Here is a 25,233-nt window from a genome sequence, read left to right as displayed (position 1 = left end):
TTACTGGGGGCCAACTACAAAGGTGCTAACTACTGGCGGCGTAACTACAGGGGCATTACTACTGGCGGCTTAACTACAGGGGCATTACTACTTGGGGGCTAAACTACAGGGGGGCCAAACTACTGGGGGCTTAACTACAGGGGCCAAACTACTGGGGGGTAACTACAGGGGCCAAACTACTGGGAGCATTACTACTGAAGGCTAAGCTACAAGGGGGCATAACTACAGGGGCTAAACTACCATGGGGCAAACTACAGTAGGGCATTACTACTGGTGGCTAAACTACTGGGGGCATTACCACTGGGAGGCTAAACTAAAGGGGGGGGGGGGGGTAAATTACTGGTGTCATAACTGCAGGGGAATTACCACTGGGGGCATAATGACTGGGGGCATTACTACAGGCAACATTACTACTGGGGGCAGTACGGGCATTGCAAAAGGGGCACCACTACTATGGGGTCTATATGAGGGGCACTACCAGTACAGTGGACATTGCATAATGAGCGCTACAACTGTGGGCATTGTATAAGAAGCGCCACCTCACATGCACCGAAGCCGCACGCAAATGTACTTGCCCCTTCCATGGTGCCCCCCCCCTATCATTTTCTTCTGGATCTGCCCCTGGCGAATGCACTGATGAATCGACACCCAGGCTGGCTTCAGGACATCCCGGACCATTGTTTGTTTCACCAACGCTTTTTCCTCGGGAAGAAGCACCCTCTGCACTTCCGTGTCGAGGATCATTCCCAGAAAGGACAACCTCCTGGTTGGTTCCAAATGTGATTTTGGAAGATTCAGGATCCAACTGTGTTCCCTGAGTAGATGGGTTGTGAGAGCTATGGACTGTAACAGCTTCTCCTTGGACGATGCCTTTATCAGCAGATCGTCCAGATATGGAATTATGTTCAGCCCCTGTCTGCGGAGGAGAACCATAATTTCCGCCATCACCTTGGTGAATACCCTCGGTGCTGTGGAGAGGCCGAATGGCAGGGCCTGGAATTGAAAATGACAGTCCAACAGTGCGAATAGGAGATAAGCTTGTCCCATGTCCAGTACTCACACCTTACTTCAAATGTGTGTAGGGGATGGGGTGGCGACTGCCCCTGACTTTGCCAGGGGCGCTCGGACCCCTACAAACACCCCTGGTCGGCTCCAACAGTCCACAGATTCAGTAGAGGTCCAGAGATAGGTCAATAGTAGCCAAGTATTGGTGGTGATCCCCCATCTCTTTCTTAGTGAAGCAGAATCCAGCAGGGCAGCAGGAGCAGAGAGAAGCCATTGCTGTGTCTGGCAGCAGAAAACCTGGAAAGGGTTTCATCCACCTTCCACCTCTCCACCCGGCGCTGGATTCTTCTTCACTAAGAAAGAGATGGGGGATCACCGCCAATACTTGGCTACTGTTGACCTATCTCTGGACATCTACTGAGTCTGTGGACTGTTGGAGCTGACATCTTGCCGGAGTGAGACATTCCCAGATTACCTACCCGGGAGGAAAACTGGTGATATTTAAAATCTTTGTTTGAACTGACTTAGGCCGGTTCACACTACGTCTGGTAATTGTTCTGTACTTCAGCACTCACAGATCAATTGGAGTTTTTTTTTAATTTGTTCTATGTGTTTTGTGTGGAATTAAATGTATGTTTCTGCACATGATTTGCTCTGCTCTTTTTCCTCATGTGCTGATTGACACTGATGTGATACCGTCTGAGGAGGAAATAACGATTAAGGAGCGTATTGTATATATTCTGTTTATCATACAATTGTGGTGACAGTCGCTCAGTGGGATTCTTTTACACCTTATTTTCCATATTTCCGAATAGGAGATAAGTTTGATGCGGTGGCCAAATCGGAATGTGGAGGTACGCATCCTTGATATCCAGGGATACCAGGAATTCCCCCTCCTCCAGACCTGATATCACAGCCCTTAGAGACTCCATTTTGAACCTGAACACCCTCAGGAAGGGGTTTAGCGATTTTAAGTTCAGAATGGACCTGACCGAACCATCCGGTTTCGGTACCACGAAAAGGTTTGAATAGTAACCTTTGTTTTGCATATGAGGTGGAACTGGTACAATAATCTGTGCCTCCACCAACTTCTGGATGGCTTCCTGTAGGATAGCCCTGTCTTCCAGCAAAGCTGGCAAGCCTGATTTGAAGAACCGGTGAGAAGGGAGATCTTGAAATTCCAGCCTGTACCCCTGGGACACAATATCTTGCACCCAGGGATCCAGGCCAGACGACACCCAGACATAACTGAAATGCCTGAGTCTCGCCCCCACTGTCCCCACCTCCAGGCCGCATGGTCCACCGTCATGCTGAGGACTTTGGCGTACCTGAAGTAGGTTTCTGTTCCTGGGAACCCGCCGCAGCAGGTTTCTTGGATTTTGGCCGACCTCCTCTAAAGAAGGTGTTGGACAGCTTGGCCTTTCTTGCTTTGGCAGTCTGAAAGGACTGAGATGCAGCTGAAAAAAAGGGTTTCTTCATAGCAGGTGCAGCTGAGGGAAGAAAAGGAGACTTGCCCGCTGTAGCCGTGGAAATCCACGCATCCAACGCTTCCCCAAAGAGAGCCTGACCTGTGTAGGGTAGGGTCTCCACACCTCTCCTGGATTCTGCGTCGGCAGACCACTTGCGCAGCCAAAGTCCCCTACGAGTTGAGACAGACATGGAAGATATCCCTGCAGTCATGGAACCCAGGTCTTTCATGGATTCCATCATAAATCCTGCGGAATCCTGAATGTTACGTAAAAACAATTCAACATCACTTTTATCCATTGTATCCAAATCCTCAAGTAAAGTGCCTGATCACCTTACTATAGCTTTGGAAATCCATGCACAGGCAATAGTAGGACGTAGTATCGCCCCTGAAGCCGTGTATATGGATTGGAGCGTAGTGTCAATTTTGCGATGAGAAGGCTCTTTTAAGGCGGTAGATCCTGGAACAGGTAAAACCACCTTTTTTGAGAGTCTGGATACAGACGTGTCAACTATGGGTGGGTTTTCCCATTTTTTCCTATCCTCCTCAGGGAAGGGGAAAGCAACCAGAACCCTTCTAGGGATCTGGAATTTTTTCTCCGAGTTTTCCCATGCTTTCTCAAATATAGCATTTAATTCTTTAGATGCAGGGAAGGTTAGCGAGGCTTTCTTATTGTCAGTAAAGTAAGCCTCCTCAACCTGCTCAGGTGTTGTGTCAGCAATGTTCAACACATCTCTAATGGCCTCAATCATCAACTGCACCCCTTTTGCAAGAGATGCCGCCCCCCGCAGCACATCCCCCTCACCGTCTGCTATGTCAGAATCTGTATCCGTGTCATCTTGCATAATTTGGGCAAGAGCACGTTTGTGGGAACATACAGTAGGGGGTCCTGAGGTAACAGAACCGGACCAAACTGCCATAGAGTTCTGTAAAACCTGAGTTGCAGATTCATTCTGTGCAACCCTAGTAGAAATCTGAGAAATCATATTTTTAATAGAGGATAACCATTCAGGCTCCCTTGCTGGTATCTGCGCTAAGACAGTGCAATCCTGATTACATGGAATGGGATCATCCTGAGAGGACATATCCTCTGCAGCATATGACACAGAGTCCCTGGACACAGTTTCTACAACCCCCTGGTACCGTAAGAGATAGCTGGAGTTGAATTGGAGGGACAGCTCTCACTGACAGCGCTTCTGCAGGCAGGAAAATGGCGCTGAACGCTGCTGGATCAGCTCTGAGGAGAAGCTCCGCCCCCTTACATGGTGCTGTCTTCCCGCTCTTCTGAAGATTATACTGGCCTGAGGAATTTTGCTGGCAGCGATCCTGGGACCCTGACAGGCTTGGAGGTCAGTATAGGGTGTAGGCACTGGCTCAGGGCGCCCCTCACAGCGCCGCACTATGTACCGCTGAGCCCAGGAGCCCATACCCTGTTGCCGCCATCTTCACACCGGCTCCCTGCTTGTTAGGGGGGCCAGTGACTAACTCGCCACTGATCTTCTGGCTCTGTAAGGGGGTGGCGGCATGCTGCCGGGGTGAGCGATCCCCTGTGGCGGGGAACGTTCGATCCCCTCAGGAACTCAGTGTCCTGTCAGCAAAGATAGTGGCTCAGACCCCGCAGGGCGGAGACTACTCCCCCACTTAGTCCCACGAAGCAGGGAGGCTGTTGCCAGCAGCCTCCCTGTAAAATAATAAACTCTAAAAAAAAAAACTTTACTAGAGAAACTCTGGATAGCTCCCCTAGCTGTGACCGGCTCCTCCGGGCACATTTTCTAAACTGAGTCTGGTAGGAGGGGCATAGAGGGAGGAGCCAGCCCACACTCTCAAACTCTTAAAGTGCCAATGGCTCCTAGTGGACCCGTCTATACCCCATGGTACTAATGTGGACCCCAGCATCCTCTAGGACACAGGTTCTCAAACTCGGTCCTCAGGACCCTACACAGTGCATGTTTTGCAGGTCTCACAGAATCACAAGTGAAATAATTTGCTCCAGCTGTGGACCTTTTAAAATGTGTCAGTGAGTAATTAATACACCTGTGCACCTGCTGGGTTACATGCAAAACATGCACTGTGTGGGGTCCTGAGGACCGAGTTTGAGAACCCCTGCTCTAGGACGTAAGAGAAAAGAAAATTATAATAAGTTTGGAGGTGATATGATTGCTGGGGATGCAGTTACATTGCCGGCAGTCTGGATCCCGGCACTCAGGATACCGACTGCTGACAATGCTGCCAGCCAGAATCCTGGGTCACAGGGGCTATTCCCACTCGTGGGTGTCCACGACACCCATAGAGTGGGAATAGAACATGTGGGGAGTGCAGCGAGCCCGCAAGCCCTACATCAATCCTCATAGCATGACATTGTAAAATCATTCTGTAACAGCAGCCACAGGCATGTACAGCTATGCAGATTTGCCTGAACCTGGCATTTGTGTATGCTTGCACATGGACAGATCGGGTAAGGAAGGGAGTGTTCTAGCATAGGGAGAACGTAGTAAGGACATGTCTGCACAATCAGAAACACATATGTGCCAGGTAGGTGAGCCAGGGAAGATGATGACAATGACAGTCTTCACATCGACAGGTGCTTTCTTCACCGCTAGAGCTTATAATGGTTTCTCCAAACATAACATGAGTTATACCTGATGTATTATAGAGGTTTTTGAAGTATTACTGAAGACTAATAGCCAGTGTGTAGTACACAAACAGAACAAATGGTTAAAAATATGGGTTAAAAATGGTACAAAACACAGCTGCCAGGCTGTTAACCAACCAGCCCTGTTCTAGCCACGTAACACCCATCCTCTACTCCCTTCACTGGCTGCCTGTAAGATGGCGAATCACCTTCAAGATTGGCTTACTGAGTTTCAAAGCATTACATGACCAGGGCCCAAGGTACCTGAAACAGCTTCTGACCCTATACTGCCCCACTCGATTACTGCGATCTATAGATGAAGGACTTTTAGCAGTACCTAGAATCTACCGTAATTCATCTGGGGGTCGAGCTTTTAGTCATGCGGCTCCGACTCTATGGAACTCGCTTCCCCGCACAGTGCGAGAGGCCCCAACTATAGAATCCTTCAAAAGTACACTCAAGACTTTCCTGTTTACTCAAGCATTTCCATAGTGTTGCTTTAGTATCTTCATGCTTCTGTATTTTATGAAAATGTACTTCATTTATTTTCTGTACTATATTATGCTGTGTATCTGTTCAGCGCCTTGAGTCCTATTGGAGAAAGAGCGCTATATAAATAAAATTATTATTATTATTATTATTATTATTATTATTATAAGTATATGAAACGTAATGCCTGAAGTAAACTGGGCAGCTGTGCTAATAGTACAGACCGGCGCACACCTTGTGCATATGCCTGCAATTGCAGCTTTATTAGTGAGTGCATTATATGGATGCAAATGAGGCGCAGTTGCATCCTGCTTTGTATCAGCCCATTGTAATTTGCAACAATAGCAAACGTGTCACATTTTTATTTCTTTTTTTCAGCTGTAACCAGGGAAACCTGCATTACCCCAAGTACCAACATTGACCGCCTCAGGGCTATCCAGGTCTGTATATTTTACAGCAAATGCTTGCATGTAGCTTGTGAATTCATATCATGCCTACATTTGTAAAGCACAACGAAATATGCTGCACTATATAAGAAACTGTTAAATAAATAATACAATTAATACCGTCCTCAGTCCATCGTATGTCCAAACAAGGACTGCAGGAAAACATGACCTAAGAGTTTACAAAGCATATCCATTTACACTAGGTCTGATGTTTGCCATTATGATACAATTCATGCATGTAAAGAAATATTGTGGTTAAGTGTAGGCACTAAAAGAATGGGCCCTGGTTTTGCGGTTTCATATCACATACAATATAATACAGAAGTGGCTGATAAATTCCTTTTTCAGGCGCTGGTATTTTCCCTATCCTCCAAAGCAAAATGTATGATCTACACAACCTATAAATGAGAGAGTGACTATGGATCACCAGAGTTTGAAATCTTGTTATGTTCATGTCTATATGAGACCATTCAGTCCACTGGTAATAAAGTTTGCCGGCTGTTGGGATCCCGGCGCACAGTATACCGACAACTTTTCTCCCTCTTGGGAGTCCACGACCTCACTGGAGGGCGAGCGCAGCACGCCCGCAAGGGGCACATTTGCGCACACCCAGCTGTCGGTATGCCGGCGGTCGGGATCCTGGCGCCAGTATGCTGGCCGCTGGGAGCCCGGCCGCCGGCATACCATGCTACACCCGTTGCAGAAGCATGTAATTCCAGTTACAGAAATAATTGCCATTGTCCACTTAGCTAAGCCCACACCATCCACACCTAAATGAAGCGCAAGGGAAAACTTTGTACAAGGTAAAGGGGCAACAGTGCCACAGTGATAGGATATGTAGCTGATAAAGAAATGGTGCTATGAAAAATGATGTTCCTTTCATAAATTGTACAATTTGGGACATATGCTGTGTGAGGAATATGCTGTTTGTTTAGCATAAACTGTGCCAATTTCTACCTGAGGACTGGTGCAACTACATCCTGATAATTATGATGGATGCCAACATTTGTTTATTGCTTCTGATTGGTTGTGATTGGCTGATTGTGAGTACACCTCTGGAAATGACAGGTGCATTCTGATGATTTTGGGACACATTCTAGAATTAATTCTCCACTATTGTCATTTGTGCACAAGAAGGGACAATATACCTGCTGTATTATAAAATATTAGTAAAGGGTGTTACGAACTGAGTATAATGTTACAAATTGAGTACCTGGAACTCTGCGGAATGTGTGACAACTGGGTTGTTCCAGTACTCATGAGTGAAGCTGCGGCCAGTATGGATGACCGCAGCAAGACCTATTCTAACCCTAACTCCGTTACTCCTCTTAGTGGTCGGATGGTGCCTGCGGTGCTAGAGTTCACATTTGAATGGGCGAATTAGGTCCGCCCAAACTCCGATGCGTCTCGGTCTTATAAGGTGACAAGGCACCACCCGAGACTGCGAGTGAGTAAGGGGAGAAACTAGCTAAACCCTGCAAGACTACCAACGGGAAATAAATAAATGAGTATATGCGGCGCTGCCGCCAGTACCAAAACACAAGAACTAGGGCTAGCGGGAAGACCCACAAATACGACACCGTCGTTACCAGACCAGTAAAACAAAGTATAGCGGACTAGCCGCCTAAAGCGACTCCGTCGCAACTTGACGAAGGACTGTGTAGAAACTACCGCAAAAGCAACACAATAGAAAGGTAATAACGATGCGGCCTCTGACACAGAATGCGGCAGAGCTGCAGACTCACGATACCACAAGGGAACGACACGGGGGAGTTCCAAGGACCGGCAGACAGACCTGGAAACCGAACAGGACTCTTGACTGGACACGATCCAAACAGAAACCAGGACCAGGGCACCAGGAGTTCAGAATGGAACCAGGAATTACAGACAAGGACCAGGAACAGGTTTGCAGGAAGCTAACCAGGAACATACAGGTACAATACTGGACATGAAGCTATCACCAGCACCCAGGTGACCGGCAACCTGGGTAATATAGGAAACATGCCCCAATCAGGATGCTGGAAGCCAGGCACAAGGTAATGGCCTAATTACTGACAGGTGAGCCAGCACAGGAAACAAGCTGTAGTTACACAGACTCACAAGGGCGGGCTGCAACAGTACTCTAAACAAGTATATAAGAACCCTGGCATGCAAACATAAAATACATGAGCAAAATTAAAACAGGAATGAGCCACTCCCGTGGCTCATAACAAAGGGACACATCTTCCAGCTTGCTCTCACCTCTGTATACTTACCTTGTTGGTTGCGGCGTGTACCTCCTTCCTGTCCTGATAGGCTAAGGTCTGTCACATCTCCCTAGCAGTGGGAGCTGTTAGTATACACGCATGTTGGAAAAGCGACAGATCTTAGCAAATTATTATAAAGGGGTCTACCGAAGAAAGGATGGGGGGTACAAGCAACCAATGGTGTCTCTAATAAAATGATATACCCAGTGTAAAAGTATAAAATAACAATGTATTACAATATTATAAAATATCACATTGATATACAATTCTCTTAAAAAAAAAAATGGGATAAAAAGCACATACACAATAAATAAATAAATATACAAGTAAAGTGCAGGATATTTTTAAATAGAGGTAAGTATCTTATCTGGATTAGAGGTCAGTACAGATTGGCCAATGCATTTCGGCTAACAGACTTCATCAAGTCTTGATGACGTGGTGGTTTGGTGTATCTGATGTATGCTGCTCAGGGATAAGCTTTTGTGGACATAACTTAAAATAAGAATTTACTCACCGGTAATTCTATTTCTCATAGTCCGTAGTGGATGCTGGGGACTCCGTAAGGACCATGGGGATTAGCGGCTCCGCAGGAGACTGGGCACAACTATAAAGAAAGCTTTTAGACTACTGGTGTGCACTGGCTCCTCCCACTAAGACCCTCCTCCAGACTTCAGTTAGGATACTGTGCCCGGAAGAGCTGACACAATAAGGAAGGATTTTGAATCCCGGGTAAGACTCATACCAGCCACACCAATCACACCGTATAACTCGTGATACAATACCCAGTTAACAGCATGATAACAACTGAGCCTCTCAACAGATGGCTCAACAATAACCCTTTAGTTAAGCAATAACTATATACAAGTATTGCAGACAATCCGCACTTGGGATAAGCGCCCAGCATCCACTACGGACTATGAGAAATAGAATTACCGGTGAGTAAATTCTTATTTTCTCTAACGTCCTAAGTGGATGCTGGGGACTCCGTAAGGACCATGGGGATTATACCAAAGCTCCCAAACGGGCGGGAGAGTGCGGATGACTCTGCAGCACCGAATGAGCAAACTCAAGGTCCTCCTCAGCCAGGGTGTCAAACTTGTAGAATTTAGCAAACGTGTTTGACCCCGACCAAGTAGCTGCTCGGCAAAGTTGAAGAGCCGAGACCCCTCGGGCAGCCGCCAAAGAAGAGCCCACCTTTCCTCGTGGAATGGGCTTTTACTGATTTAGGATGTGGCAGTCCAGCCGCAGAATGTGCAAGCTGAATCGTACTACAGATCCAGCGAGCAATAGTCTGCTTTGAAGCAGGTGCACCCAACTTGTTGGGCGCATACAGGATAAAGAGCGAGTCAGTCTTTCTGACTCCAGCTGTCCTGGAAACATAGATTTTTAGGGCCCTGACTACATCCAACAACTTGGAAGCCTCCAAGTCATTTGTAGCCGCAGGCACCACGATAGGTTGGTTCAGATGAAAAGCTGATACCACTTTAGGGAGAAACTGGGGACGAGTCCTCAATTCTGCCCTATCCATATGGAAAATCAGATAAGGGCTTTTACATGACAAAGCCGCCAATTCTGATACACGCCTGGCCGAAGCCAAGGCCAACAACATGACCACTTTCCACGTGAGATATTTCAAATCCACGGTTTTCAGTGGCTCAAACCAATGTGACGTTAGGAAATCCAACACCACGTTGAGATCCCAAGGTGCCACTGGAGGCACAAAAGGGGGCTGAATATGCAGCACTCCCTTAACAAAAGTCTGAACTTCAGGTAGTGAAGCCAGTTCTCTCTGGAAGAAAATCGAAAGAGCTGAAATCTGGACCTTAATGGAACCCAATTTAAGGCCCATAGTCACCCCTGACTGTAGGAAGTGCAGGAAACGGCCCAGCTGAAATTCTTCCGTTGGGGCCTTCCTGGCCTCACACCACGCAACATATTTTCGCCATATGCGGTGATAATGGTTTGCGGTTACTTCTTTCCTAGCTTTAATCAGCGTAGGAATGACTTCCTCCGGAATGCCCTTTTCCTTCAGGATCCGGTGTTCAACCGCCATGCCGTCAAACGCAGCCGCGGTAAGTCTTGGAACAGACAGGGCCCCTGCTGCAGCAGGTCTTGTCTGAGCGGTAGAGGCCATGGGTCCTCTGACATCATTTCTTGAAGTTCCGGGTACCACGCTCTTCTTGGCCAATCCGGAACAATGAGTATAGTTCTTACTCCTCTTCTCCTTATTATCCTCAGTACCTTTGGTATGAGAGGCAGAGGAGGGAACACATAAACCGATCGGTACACCCACGGTGTTACTAGAGCGTCCACAGCTATCGCCTGCGGGTCTCTCGACCTGGCGCAATATTTTTCTAGCTTTTTGTTTAGGCGGGACGCCATCATGTCCACCTGTGTCCACCCCTATTTAGCGCGGCTACATTTGACGGGGTGGTTGTTGAGACCGCCCTCTTAAGAAGAGAGGGCATTACAGTATCGGTTATACCAACCATGTTACGAGCTAGGAAGCCGTTTACGGCAGCTCATTATTACAGAATTTGGCGTGCCTATATAGGTTGGTGTGAAGCTCGGAAGTTTCCGACATCATCTTTCCAGTTATTCCGTCTTCTGTTATTTCTACAGACGGGTTTAAATGGAGGACTGCGTTTATCTACACTAAAGGTGCAGGTATCTGCTTTGTCAATTTACTTTCAAAGACGATTGGCTCTATTGCCGTCTATACACACCTTTCTCCAAGGTGTCCTAAGAGTTCAGCCTCCATTCATTCCACCTACAGCGCCATAGGACTTGAATCTGGTTTTAGATTTCTTACAGTCTTCATATTTTGAACACTTACAGCAAGTGGATATAAAGTTTCTCACTTGGAAAACAATTTTTCTTGTAGCCTTAGCTTCGGCAAGGCGTGTTTCAGATTTGGGTGCCTTGTCATGCAAGCCACCGTATTTGGTGTTTCATGATGACAGAGAGGAACTTCGGACGAAACCCGATTTCTTACCAAAGCTAGTGTCATCTTTTTCACATCAATCGACCAATAGTAGTTCCTGTGTTGACAGCACATTCTGGAACTCTGAATGTGGTAAGCGCATTACGCGTTTGTGTCCCGAACGTCTACAGTTCGTAATACGGATACGTTGTTTGTTCTCTATGATGCTGCCAAGTGGAGGCCAGCTTCTCAGCAGACCTTATTCAGATGGATAAAACTGACTATACGTCAGGCTTACCTTAAGGCTAGGTTACAGTCGCCTACATCAGTAATAGCTCATGCCACAGGTTCTGTGGGAACGTCATGGGCAGCTGGTCGTGGAGCTTCTACGACGCAGCTTGACCGTGCGGCTACATGGTCTTCAGTGCACATGTTTGTGCGCTTTTAGAAGTTTGATACGTTTGCGGCATCAGCATCTAGCTTTGGCTGCCTAGTGTTACAGGTGTCAAACAGCTCTCCCGCCGACAGGGGAAGCTTTGGTACGTCCCAAGAGTACTCCAGTGACCCCTAGTGGATGAAAAAGAAAATAGGATTTTGGTACTTACCAGGTAAATCCTTTTCTTTGAATCCATAGGGGGCACTGGACGCCCACCCAGAGCAGTTTTACCTGGGTTGTATTAAGCTCAGGGGATCTTATGGTAACACATTTTCACCGACTGGTTCAAATTATAAGGTTCTATTGGTTATGGTGTCAACTGTTTCGTTGTCAGTAACGCTATGTGTCAACTTTGTTGTTGTCCGTTATGTTATAGGTAATTCTCCATTGTCAACCTCTCTATAGTTCCTGTTCGGCTCAGTGAAAAACACTGAGGTACTCGGGGATATGGAGGGGTGGAGAGTTCTAAATTTAAATATTCAGTGCCTTTGTTTCTGCTAAGCCGTTCATATCCCAAGAGTACTCCAGTGCCCCCTATGGATTCAAAGAAAAGGATTTACCTGGTAAGTACCAAAATCCTATTTTCACTGACTTTTCATATGCAGAGTGATTGACAGGAAGGAACCTTTTGGGGGAGTTAACATGGGAGTGGCTTCAAAAACACAGGTGTTTCCAAGGCGTTTCTCTGCCTTCAGCTGCGATCATGTACGGAGAGAAACATGGTGCCAGCATCGCTACCGCCACGGCCAGTTTGCTTAGCCATAGGTCTGCCCTAGGACTTGATGGGGAAAATGTATTAACCTGGAGAAGGCATAAGGAAGTGATAAATCAGTGATATGTGCAAGGTGATAAAGGCACCAGCCAATCAGCTCCAATATGTTAATTAACAGTTAGGATCTGATTGGCTGCTGCCTTTATCACCTTGCACGTATCACTGGTTTATCACTTCCTTATGCCTTCTCCAGGTTAATACATCTGCCCCGATGTTCCTTGCTATTGCGTTGGTGCTGCATACGTATGAGTTTAGAATTGTGGAGGACTTTGCGATAGCTCCGGTGAGCGTTTATTATCTTTCCTGGGCAGCAGCTTCACTTGCGATAGCAGTTCCTTGACCTAGAAAAATGCTGCTACGTATGCTTTAGAGTACAAACATGAATTAGGGCTCTAAGTCACCTGTGCTCAAGCATGGATATTACTAAAACCTGGACTGTTAGTGTGCATTGAGGACTGAGGTTGGGAATGCCTGTTATAGGTATTATCTCTCTTCTGTTAACAGTGATCATATGATTTTGTGATTGGACACACTTATGCTAAAATATAAAATTCTGGGCTATCCATTTGAAGTTGCTATAAGATAGTTTGATATATTTATCTGCTGCCATTTAGTCATTTGTAGTGTAGGAAATATACAGTAACTTCTGTAAGCAGATTATAGTGAATAAATTAGGTCACATAGAGAAAGTTTACAAGCAGAGCCAGGGCCTAAGGGAAAGATGATCATCAGTTATCAGGCCCAGAAAATGAGCAGCCTGATAAATAAGAATTCCATGCAGCTGCTGTATCTTGAATGCCTGTAGGGTGTAGACTTGAAGAAAAAACAGCAACAACTGGTCAACGGTATCCAAAGGACCAGAGAAAACAAGGGGGATTGGAATATAAAAGTGACCTTTAAATTTAGCAATCATTTAAACTCTGCATATGTTTCATATACACCTTATACACACAGCCTGAAGGTCATTTAATACAATATTTGTAATAACTTTTTGATTTAAACAAAGTTTGTGTACATTGAGCCATCAGAAAACAAAGGTTTCACTATTTTATGGCGGCAGGCGACCCAGCAGGCGGGGGACACTCCCCCCGTCACCCGGCTCCATTGCAGTGCATGCTAATATGGACAGGATTGTCCATATTGGCCTGCATGCATAAGCGACCCGGCACCAACGATGAACAAGCGCGTTCACTGTTATCTGCCAGTGTGTAGGGCCCATTAGTCTCACTCAAAAAATTCTGTATTTCGAAATATTTGGATATGGGATACACAACTTGTACAATACAACAAAAGGAAGCAAAACAGCTGTAGTCCACCCCAAATTACAGTTTGTGTTTTATTATGCTACTGTTTTGTTGAGTGCGGTATTGAGGGGGTTATTCATGTTTGTTAGCAACCCTAAAAAGTAAGCAATTGGGCAAAACCATGTGCACTGCAGGTGGACCATATGTAACGTGCAGAGAATTTTAGATTTAGATTTGTGGGTTATATTGTTTCTGTGCAGGGTAAGTACTGGCTGCTTTATTTTTACACTGCAATTTAGGTTTCAGTTTGAACACACCCCACCCAAATCTAATTCTCTCTGCACATGTTATATCTGCCCCACCTGCAGTGCACATGGTTTTGCCCAATTTCTTACTTTTTTGGTTTGCTCACAAACCTGAATAAGGCCCTGAGCTTTGATGTAGTAATTACAGCACATAATTAAGGTTTTTGCTCCCTAATATAGAATATAGTTCTCTATCATCCATAAGGGATATTGGGGAGACTTAGGTGGTCATTCCGAGTTGTTCGCTCGTTGCCGATTTTCGCTATGCTGCGATTTACTGCTAAATGCGCATGCGCATGGTACGCAGCGCGCATGCGCTAATTTATTTAACTAAAAATTTAGTAGTTTTGCTGGTGTTCATACGACGCTTTTCAGTCGCACTGCTGATTGGTAAATGATTGACAGGAAAGGGCCGTTTCTGGGAGGTAACTGAGCATTTTCCGGGAGTGTGCTAAAAAACGCAGGCGTGTCAGGGAAAAACGCGGGAGTGTCTGGAGAAACGGGGGAGTGGCTGGCCGAACGCAGGGCGTGTTTGTGACGTCAAACCAGTAACTGAACGGACTGAGCTGATCGCAATCTGTGAGTAGGTCTGGAGCTACTCAGAAACTGCAGGAAAATATTTAGTAGCAGTTCTGCTAATCTGTCGTTCGCACTTTTGCTAAGCTAAGATACACTCCCAGAGGGCGGTGGCCTAGCGTGTGCAATGCTGCTAAAAGCAGCTAGCGAGCGAACAACTCGGAATGAGGGCCTTAGTACGATGGGTATAGACGGGGTCCAAAGGAGCCGGTGCACTTTAAATTTCTTCAGCTTGGTGTGTTGGCTCCTCCCCTCTATGCCCCCTCCCACATGCAGTTTAGAAAAAAGTGCCCTCAGGAGAGGATGCACACTCTGGGAGCTCCAGAGAGTTTCTTTTAAAACTTTTATTATTTTTACTTTGCTGTTTGGTCAACAGCATACCTGCACCGTGGGAGTTAGGGGAGGGGGGGCGGTCACCGGCCTTGCAAGGTGTCAGAGCCGCTTCCCCGCTGCAGGACCACCATCCTGAAAGGTTGTTGCACCGCGGGGACCGCGCCTTTGCGGTCACAATCGCAGCACATCGCATACCTCTAACAATAGCCTGAAGGTGATGACAGTGGTGAGTATAAAATGGGGGCCCCGCTAGGGGGGTCCCCCGGTTCAAGGTGCGGCTGACACACAGGGGAGGCATACGGGACCCTCCTGGGGGGGACCCGCTATAGCCACCTGTGTACACTGGCAAGCGGTGGCTTAAACCAGTGGTTCTCAACCTCGGTACTCAAGTACCTCCAACAGTTCATGTTTTCCAGGTCATCTAGCAGGTGCACAGGTGTATTCATTAATCACTGACACATTTTAAAAGACCCACGGGTAGAGCAAATTATTTCACTTGCAATCATGTGAGGAGACCTGGAAAACATGAACTGTTGGGGGTACTTGAGGACCGCGGTTGAGAACCACTGGCTTAAACTAACACTTGTGTGATGTTTTTAAGCTGTTTGGGAGATTTTGGCAGTATAAATATAGCTGAAGCTCCGGCGCCATTAAGGGGGGCGGAGCTTCCTCAGAGCAGGACTAGCGGCATTTTGGCGCCTTCTGCTTACAGCTGCAGCAGCAGGCGCACACAGCTCCTCCAGACACTCAGGATAACGCTGGAAAACTGGTACAGGGGTGTAGCAAAGAGGGAGATCAGCTATTGTACACAATCTGTGTCCTAAACAGGACAAAATACCAGTGTTATACTGTGATATATCAGCTTGCAGCCTCACTGGGGCTGTTTAGCTTGGGTGTGCTGGTCTCCTTTCTTTCTCTGTCTCCCTCTCACATACAGTAAGGGCAGGCTTGTTATCATATTATCAGGGCAGGCTGTTTTTGTGAATCCGTTGGACTCAGACCAACCGAAGGAGCAGATGCTCCGGAGTGCAGGAAACAAGGAGGACGAAGATAATTCCTTTTCATATATTTATTAACGGCACAAACAGAGAAAAGCGGTAGGAAGTCAAACTGGCTCGGGACTGATAAACTGTAGAGAATGAAGTCTCTGAACTCCTGAAGGAAGAGGCTGGTGCTTGCAGAGAGAGATGGTTTGAAGAAGGGGCGTGACTGTGGAACTATGACGAGGTTTGCAGGGTGACGTGGGGCGTGAGATGAACTGCGGAGAGTAGGTTTCTGGATGGGATGATAACGTGAGTGAAAATTGTAAGAATTTCCGATGAATGATACAAAGTCGAGACTGAAGAACTGATAAGAGTTTGCTTTAGATGATACGAAGACGTGGCTGACGAACTGTGTAGTTAAGTTGCTGTATGATGGGAAGATGTGGCTGAAGAACTGTGTAGTTAAGTTGTATGATGTGAAGACGTGGCTGAAGACCTGTGAAGTTAAGTTCCTGTATGATGCGAAGACATGGCTGAAGAACTGTGAAGTTAAGTTACTGTATGATGCGAAGACATGGCTGAAGAACCGTGGAGACCGGTTGCAGGATGATGCGAAGACGTGGAAGGAGAACTGTGAAGACGGGTTATCTAGCTGAAGCGGCGAGGATCATCCACTGGATGATGCGGAGACGTGACCGAAGGACACAGACTGAGGCTGACAAACCACCACAGGAAACCTGGAGAACTCGAAGACACCGGCGGGAGAGTGGTCGACCATGACCGCGCACGGGGAAGCTGGTGGACGTAGTGCAACGAGAGCCGGCTGACAACTCGGAGAGCAAGATGGGACCAAATTACCTAGAGACGCACAGAGTAATCTGCGGGAGCACAGAGCTAGGATACAGAGTAACCACAACAAAACAAAAAAGCAATAGAAAGCACTGGCAAACCGTGTCTTAAAAAGGCTTTTTTTAGTTAATATTTCTTTCTATAACATCCTAAAATAAGGATTTCTATAATTTCACACATAAACTCCAATAAGATTTTAGCACATCATATGCAGTAGTTGTTATATAAAACATGCACTCTTATTTTATTCCTCCAAGCTCCAGAGATCAATTTAGATCAGATGAATTCAGTTATACTAACAGCCACTGCTGAGCCTGGACAAATAATGACACATAATGCAACTTATGTCCTAACCAAACATCCACATCTAAAAGAGATACTGTTACCCACTTCATAAAAAGATATGTTGTGTCCCTGATACACTTCAGGGGAAATTAACCACGGCCGTAGATTTAAAACACCATACCATAAAAGTCTTGTTTGCTAAGCCACTGAGAGTCTTAATCCATAGACAGCAATCTATTAAACACAGTTGTGCTCAAAGTGTTTCTTCGATCGCTTTTGTGTGCCGGCAGTCAATTAGGAATATAACTCTTAAAGTGGCAAGCACCACTCATTGTGATTAAAACATGGCCATGTTTAGTGATTTAGAAAGTCAATATTACCACATCCGTCCTTCCTGAACTTATAAGGAACACTGGTCCGTTCACTCCCGACCCTGGTAGAAAATTCCTTCATTGGGTCATATCTGGAGGTCCGAATCCGGTTCCACAGCGTGTAAGGAATATTGGATGTGTACAGGTCTCTCCTGATGTCCGCAGGGTAATAAAACGCGTTTCTCCACCTGTCTGCGATCATCGGCGGCTCCTCAGGAAGGCAACAAAGCACTGGCACAGAATGCAAAAATCCCATCCTATTTATAGGCAACAGAAAACCAGGATTGGCTGACACACACCCATATGCTCATTGGTGCTGCACTTGGTCTCCAACATGGCCGCCCCCTGTACTGCAGACACACAGGGAGGCTGCGGCCACTAGGTCATCCCTCTAGTCTCCAGGAAGCTGCCACTCCCGCTGCTGACCGCGCCGCACCCCCATGCGGCCACTGAGCACCACCGCTAGCCGCACCGGCAGGGGTTAAATCCCGGGACCCGCGGCGGTGAGTACCCGCCCTGTGACACATATTACTTGTCTGTGTGTATGTGTATGTAAGTGTTATTACTGTGAACATGGTACAACACCAATTATGCAGTGTATGTCACACCAGATTCTCTTTCTGCGTCTGGTTCATTATCATGTGAACAATGTAGTCAGTCCTCACAGCTCAGTGAGGGGACAGGGTGGTAGAGTCAGGGCTAGGTGCCATAAAAAACATGATGTCTGATATGTCATCTCAGCTCACTGCAAATGCTCAAAAAATGCAACAATTGCAGCAAGCTGTTGCAGATCTGGCTGCAGGGGCAGAGCAGCACCTCCTCTCTAATTCAGGACCACAATAACGTAGGTTACCTGCATTACTCTCTTATTCAGATGAGGAAATACTGGAGGAGGGGGAGAAATTGGAACCTATTACTGGGGATTCCCCTTCTACACAGGATATTGAACCCCTCATTTTGGCTATTGGGATGTGTTAAAACTCCCTATAGAGGACGCTGCATCACAGCAGTCATTTTTCTTCACACAGAACAAACCCAGTGTCACTTTCCCTGATTCTGCAGTTAGATGATTTAAGTTAACCTGGAAAAATCCAGATAAAAAATACCAAGTGTCAAAACGGTTTTTGCACACTTTCCCATTTGCTCCTGAAGGCAGAAAATTCTGGGAACAACCACTGGCTGTGGACATATCAGTCTCGTGCCTATCCAAGAAGGCGGTACTGCTGGCCCCGGGCTCCTTCACTATGAAGGACCCTGGGGATAGAAAGATAGACTACACTAAAATCTATCTACACAGCAGCGGGTCTGTCTCAAAAGCCGGTCATAGCAGGTTGCTGGATGACTCATGCTATTCATTCCTGGGCTACTCAGATTCAGGAGGGCCTCTCGGGGTATATGTCACTGGTCACTACAGTGACTCTCCTGAAGCACATTCCAGACACTGCACGTGTCCTGTGTGACTCTCTTAAGGAGATAGGCAATATTAATGCTAGGACCACTGCTATGGCAGTGTCGGCATGCAGGGCTTTGAGGTTGCGTCAATGGATAGCGGACACAAAATCCAAGTGCAGTGTCGAGTCACTCCCCTTTTTGGGGGAATGGCTCTTCGGGGTGGAATTGGATATGTGGATCTTTAAAGTTACTGCAGGGAAATCCATGTTTCTCCCCTCTGGGGCCCCGCCGGCTAGGCGTTCCTACCCAGGGCCATCTACCCAGTCTTTTCAGTCTAACAGGTTTAGATCTAGGGCCAGCGGTGCCTCCAACGCGGCTAAAGGCACCAGAGGTAAGACAAGAAAACCAATGATCGCCAGTTCTCAGGAGAGCACCGGTACAGCTTCCACTAAGGTCTCAGCATGATGGTGCCCACCCACCCCGAGAGAATCTCGAGGTGGGAGCTCGGCTGCCTCACTTCAGTCGCATCTGGGAAAGTTCTTGCCAGGATACCTGGGTCAAGGACCTAATTTCTCAGGACAACAAGCTGGAGTTCGACAGTGCTCCTCCCAAACGATTTTTCAAATCAAGCTTACCGGCTTTGGAGAATACGCGTGTTACGCTGCAACAGGCCATCCTAAAATTGGTCCATTCCCGAGTCATTGTTCCAGTGCCACTGCAACAACAGGGAAAGGCAACAGGGAAAGGATTCCTACTCCAACCTGTTCGTGGTACCGAAACCGGACGGTTTGGTACAGCCCATTTTGAATCTAAAATCCTTGAACCCTTACATAAAGGTTTTCAAGTTCAAGATGGAATCCTTGTGAGCGGTGATTGCGGGCCTGGAAAAATGGGAGTTCATGGTTTCCCTGGATATAAAAGACGCCTATCTCCATATCCCAATTTGGCCGCCTCATCAGGCCTACCTGAGGTTTGCCCTGCTGAATCATCACTACCAGTTCCAGGCGCTACCCTTTGGCCTGTCAACGGCTCTGAGGGTGTTCACAAAGGTGATGGCAGAGATGTTGTTCTAGCTCCGAGTCCAGGGGGTCAATGTGGTCCCTTACCTGGACGATCTTCTGATAAAAGCAAGATCCAGGGAGCTTTTATTGCTTCATATAGACCACACTATCCAACTTCTGTCACACCATGGGTGGATCCTCAATTTACAAAAGTCCCACCTGGAGCCAACTCAGAGGCTCCTGTTCCTGGGAATGTTGCTGGATACTGTGGCCCAACGGATGTTTCTCCCAGAGGACAAGGTGAGATCACTTCAGGAGATGGTCCGCATGGTTCTCAGGCCTACTCGGGTATCCATCTATCTTTGCATAAGATTGTTGGGGAAAAGGGTTGCCTCGTACGAGGCAATCTAGTGTGGAAGGTTTCATGCCAGGACTTTTCAGCTGGACCTCCTGAGCAAGTGGTCCGGATCACATCTTCAGATGCACCAGGTAATTTGTCTGTCACCTCAGGCCAGGATTTCTCTTCTGTGGTGGCTGCAGTCCTCCAACCTATTGGAAGGCCGAAGTTTTGGGATTCAGGATTGGATACTTCTCACAACGGATGCGAGTCTGTGAGAATGGGGAGCTGTCACCCAGGGGGCTCAGTTCCAGGGCAGGTGGTCAGTCCACGAAGCCCTCTTTCCGATCAACATTCTGGAACTTCGGGCGATCTATAATGCTCTGGTTCAGGGATCACGTGATCCAAGTACAGTCGGACAACTCCACGGTGCAGTCGGCTGGTCTACCTGTTTCCTCCGATTCTGTTGCTCCCATTTGTGCTCAAGCGAATCAGGAATCAAAGAGGCCAGGCAATTCTGATTGCCCTGGATTGGACTCGGAGGGCATGGTACACAAATCTTCTGGACATGTCCGTCGAAGACCCTTGGCCTCTGCCACTGAGAAGAGATCTTCTTCAACAAGGACCGTTCGTCTACCCGGACTTTCGGCAGCTTCGTATGACAGCCTGGAGGTTGAGCGGAACATCCTAGCTCACAAGAGCCTTTCCAAAAAGGTTATTGCAACCATGGTTCAGGCCAGAAAACCTGTCACGTCAAAACACTATCATAATTTCTGGAGGAGATATGTCTCTTGTCGCACGTATCCGCCTGCAGAGTTCCACTTAGGACGTTTCCTCCATGTTCTCGAGGCTGGTGTGGATAAGGGATTACGTATGGGTTCCATTAAGGTCCAGTTTCAGCCCTCTCAATTTTCTTCCAGGAGAAAGTGGCTGTATTGCCAGAAGTTCAGACCTTCACATTCAAACTCCTTTTGTGCCGCCCACGGCACCCTGGAATTTGAATATAGTGTTCTGCCAAGTGTGTCTCAGATTTGGGGGCCTTATCGTGTAAAAGCCCTTACTTGGTCTTTTTATGAGGATATAGTGGAGCTCAGGACTAGGCAACAGTTCCTGCCGAAGGTTCTCTCTATGTTCTCCTTGAATCAACCTAGTATGGTTCCGTCAAGTTCTGGCACTTCTGCTTCTCCGGAGGCATTGGATGCTGTGCGATCCTTGAAGATTTATGTCAAGCGAACGGCTTGGATCAGAAAGATGGATTCCCTGTCCGTGCTCTATGATGCGCAGAAAAAGGGTTGTCCTGCTTCAAAGTAGTCCATTGCTCATTGGATTAGGTTTACTATCCAACAGGCCTATGTTGGCAGTTCCACAGTCTCTGAAGGCCCACTCTACAAGATCGGTGGGGTCTTCCTGGGCGGCTGCCCATGGAGTCTCGGTCTTGCAACTATGCTGAGCTGCTACCTGGTCGGGGAAGAATATCTTTGTGAAGTTCTACAGGTTTTATACCCTGGCCAAAGAGGATACCCAGTTTGGGCAGGCGGTGCTGCAGAAGTCTCTGCATGTTCCCGCACGTCCTGGAAGCTTTTGGAAGTCCCCATCGTACAGATCTCCCCAATATCCCTTATGGATGCTAGAGAAAATAGGATTTTAATTACCTACTGGTAAATCCTTTTCTCGTAGTCCATAACAGATATTGGGCGCCCGCCTCAGTGCCTCGACTTTTCTGCAGATTCTCTTTATATAGTTACCTGTTCAGCTGTTGCTGTTTTGTTGCCAGCCATTGCTTGTCGTTTTATGTTTGTGGTGTGCTGGTGTGTAAATCTCACCACTCATTGTTATTATGTTCCTTCTCTCAAGTATGTCCTTTCTCCTTTGGGCACTGTTTTACCTATAACTGCCTGGGGGAGGGGGCATAGAGGGGAGGAGCCAGTACACACAGTTGAAGAAATTTAACTCCTTTGGACCCCGTATATACCCATCGTACTAAGTCTCCCCAATATCCCTTATGGACTACGAGAAAAGGATTTACTGGCAGGTAATTAAAATCCTATTTTTGGTGCACACGCATAACTAACTAACTAAATATTCACATCAATCCTGTTGGCATGGAGCTTAAATGCTACATTCTCTTAACACACATGCATGCACTCCGTTTTGTCAGCAGCCAAATACTCTACCATTATTTTTTTTGCTTATTGTTGCTCGAACTACCCTTATGCTGAACATTAAATATAATATTCTAGCCCATACACAGAGATGCCAGGATGGAGAGGGGGCTAGATTACCACCTACCAATGTGTTGTAGAAATCCATGTGAATTATGGGGCTAATTCAGACCTGATCGTTAGCTGACGATTTTTGCTTTGCTTTGCTGCAAACAGATAGTCGCCGCCTACAGGGGGAGTGTATTTTAGCTGTGTAAGTGTGCGATCGCATGTGCAGCAGAGCTGTACAAACAGATTTTGTGCAGTGTCTGCGCGGCCCAGGACTTACTCAGCCGCTGCGATAACATCAGCCTGTCCAGGACCAGAATTGATGTCAGACACCCGCCCTGCAAACGCTTGGACACGCCTGCATTTTTCCAAACACTCCCAGAAAACGGTCAGTTGACACCCACAAACGTCCTCTTCCTGTCAATCTCCTTGCGATCGCCTGTGCGAATGGATTCTTCGTACTCGTGCGACTCATCTGCGCATTGCAGTGCATACGCATGCGCAGTTTAGACCTGATCGCCCGCTGTGCAAAAACACAGCCTAGCAATCAGGTCTGAATTACCCCCCATGTACAGTTTTGTGCTTCTGGATGCTCATCAGTACCACAGACTGTAATGCCTTGTCAAAACTATTCATGAGCAATAAACACCATTCTGTTTATAAGATCCTGTGAGAAGTAAATTATCTGAAATATTCCTGAAGTGCTACATTTATCCATTCCCCTGCTGCCCTGTGTTGAAACCAGTATCCAATGTCAACAATGTTCCTGATACACAGGAGTACTGATCAGAAGTAAGCTGTCAGAAGGGACCAGCTGCAAATCACTGGCAAAGAGGTGCTGCAGCATCTACATACTACTATCAAGAAGTAAGCAGTTCCTGGTGGTGAGAAGCCTGGTGATGGTGGCAACAGCAACTGCTCTTCTACAAGTAGCACACAGTCGGCACTTGCAGTCGGGTTCTGATGGCTGAGTGCCACCAGTAACAGTGGATTATAACAGCAAGTTACTGATGGTTAAAAGGACTAAATGACAACTGGAAAAAACAAAGATAACTTGGCGAAAGGGTGGCAGTGTAAATCACACCTGCCAACTCTTGAAATAGCAATTTGCTTCACTATAAAAATAGTTGCATTTGCACAAAAGTAGTCAAAACTCTGTTGTAGTTACTTTTAATAGGGTGCAATGTCCGTATCACTCCACTGGATAGAAGGTTTTAGTGAGTGTTGAAGATACTTAGAGATGAAAGGAAAACTAGAACCTCTCTTGAATATGTAGAGATGAAGGGTTAACGTTTAGTAGACAACTGGGATGTTCAAATATTAGTAGTCCCAGATTATATTGATTTGGAGGCCTCCAAGTTGTGTCATATTGTTTTTTGGTAAGACTTGTATGTCAAAAATATGAAAAAGATTGCTCCAACATGGGACAATGGTATCCGGTCAGATGGTCAACAGTAACAATGTCAACTTTTGAATGTTGGTATGTTAGCGTTAACATCTCAAATGTTGACATTCTCAGGATACCGATGGTTACGGTTAGGTGTTGCCTGGAGGGTTAGGGTTAAGCTGTGGAGGAGAGGTTATGATTAGGATGTGGGAGGTATTACAATTAGGGGAAAAGAGTTTAATACTCACTGGAATGCTGAACTGGAACTGAACCGCATGAGACCACCAGGACACAGAAGATGACGCTAGAGCAGTTGCAGCCACGAAGAGAAGATAAGAGACCACTAGAACACCAGGGATGGTTTGTTGACAGTTCACTAGGTTAACATATCATCCATGTATCACAATGAATTTTGACATGGTCCCTGTTGACATGCTAAGACAAATCATACCACACCTGGGACAATTTTTACAAACATCTGATTTTATTAAGAAGTTTGTGAGCATATAATAGTTCATAAATTAGTATAAATAATGGTTTCCATCAATATAACATGTTTCACAGGTCACTGCCCACTTGCTCGGATATGGAAATGTACTGGTAGTGAGAGTGGAAGTGGTCTGCTTTGTCAAAGTCTCTGGCTAGTATTTAAAAAGTATACAGAATTATGTACATAGACCCTTTAATTTGATTCTGGATTTTTAGAAACATTTCTTGTATGGGAGCTCTATTGAGTGGTCCATGTCAGTACAGTGGTTTAATTTTACCCATGGATTACATTGACTCAAGAAAAAGTAAGTAAATCAAAATACCACAATTCTACAGAATGTGCAGTAGGTACTGCTAAGTTATAATGGGGGCAACTATAAGAAGAAGAAAAAAAGAGGATTTTTGTACTCACTGTAAAATCAATTCCTCTGAGTCCATCTGGGGAACACTGACACTAGTGTTTGAGGGAGATGCTGAGGAGTAGGCATTAAATAATTAACTAAAGAAGCTGACCCTCCCCACTTCCTTAAAACCCTCAACCTCCTCCAGCTCCTTAGTTGTGTGTGTAACAAAGCCAAATGAAAAAGAAAGTACTATAGGTACTGGACTGCGGCAGCGATCGCAGTCTGAATTCCTTTGTGCGCGTGTACATCCTAGGAGCCCAGTGAGATGCTGAAAGCATCTCAGGGCTGTGATCACCTCTGCCTGATTGACAGGCAGAGGCGGGAGGGGTCGCGGTCCGGACAACGCAGATGTCCGGACCATTGAGGGGCGGGCTGCAGCTGCGTGATGTCACAAGCAGGGACATGGAAGTTAGCCCCCAGGAGCTGCGCTGGCAAGGAGCTACTCGGGGTGCAAAAGCATCGCCGGTGCTTTTACTCCCTTGCAGGGGGGGGGGGGGGGGCTGACATGCGAGGCAGACTAGCCCTGTGCTGGGTGTCTCCCCGCATGTCTGTGAAACTGATCGTAGATGTGCTAATTTTAGTACATCTACAATCAGATCTGAGAAATACTACCTTCCAAGAAAGCCAGCGTATCTCCACCAATTGGAGCC

General features: G+C 46.7%; 1 protein-coding gene across 3 annotated transcripts in view; it reads left to right on the top strand.

Moving 5' to 3' along the window:
• RNF212B (ring finger protein 212B) overlaps positions 1–25,233 on the top strand; it is a 368,589-nt gene that overhangs the window by 329,667 nt on the left and 13,689 nt on the right. For all 3 annotated transcript variants that reach the window (XR_010171594.1, XM_063913630.1, XM_063913629.1), the window contains one exon: positions 5,973–6,034. Coding sequence is in view for 2 of the 3 variants with exons in the window: in XM_063913630.1 (XP_063769700.1) it covers positions 5,973–6,034 (62 nt within the window). In the remaining variant the exon portion in view is untranslated. The remainder of the gene's footprint in view (positions 1–5,972; positions 6,035–25,233) is intronic.

This window comes from Pseudophryne corroboree, chromosome 1 (genome assembly GCF_028390025.1).
Source record: "Pseudophryne corroboree isolate aPseCor3 chromosome 1, aPseCor3.hap2, whole genome shotgun sequence".
NCBI lineage: Eukaryota > Metazoa > Chordata > Amphibia > Anura > Myobatrachidae > Pseudophryne > Pseudophryne corroboree.
Note: the sequence above shows the minus strand (reverse complement) of the source record. Positions and strands in the feature narration are given on the sequence as shown.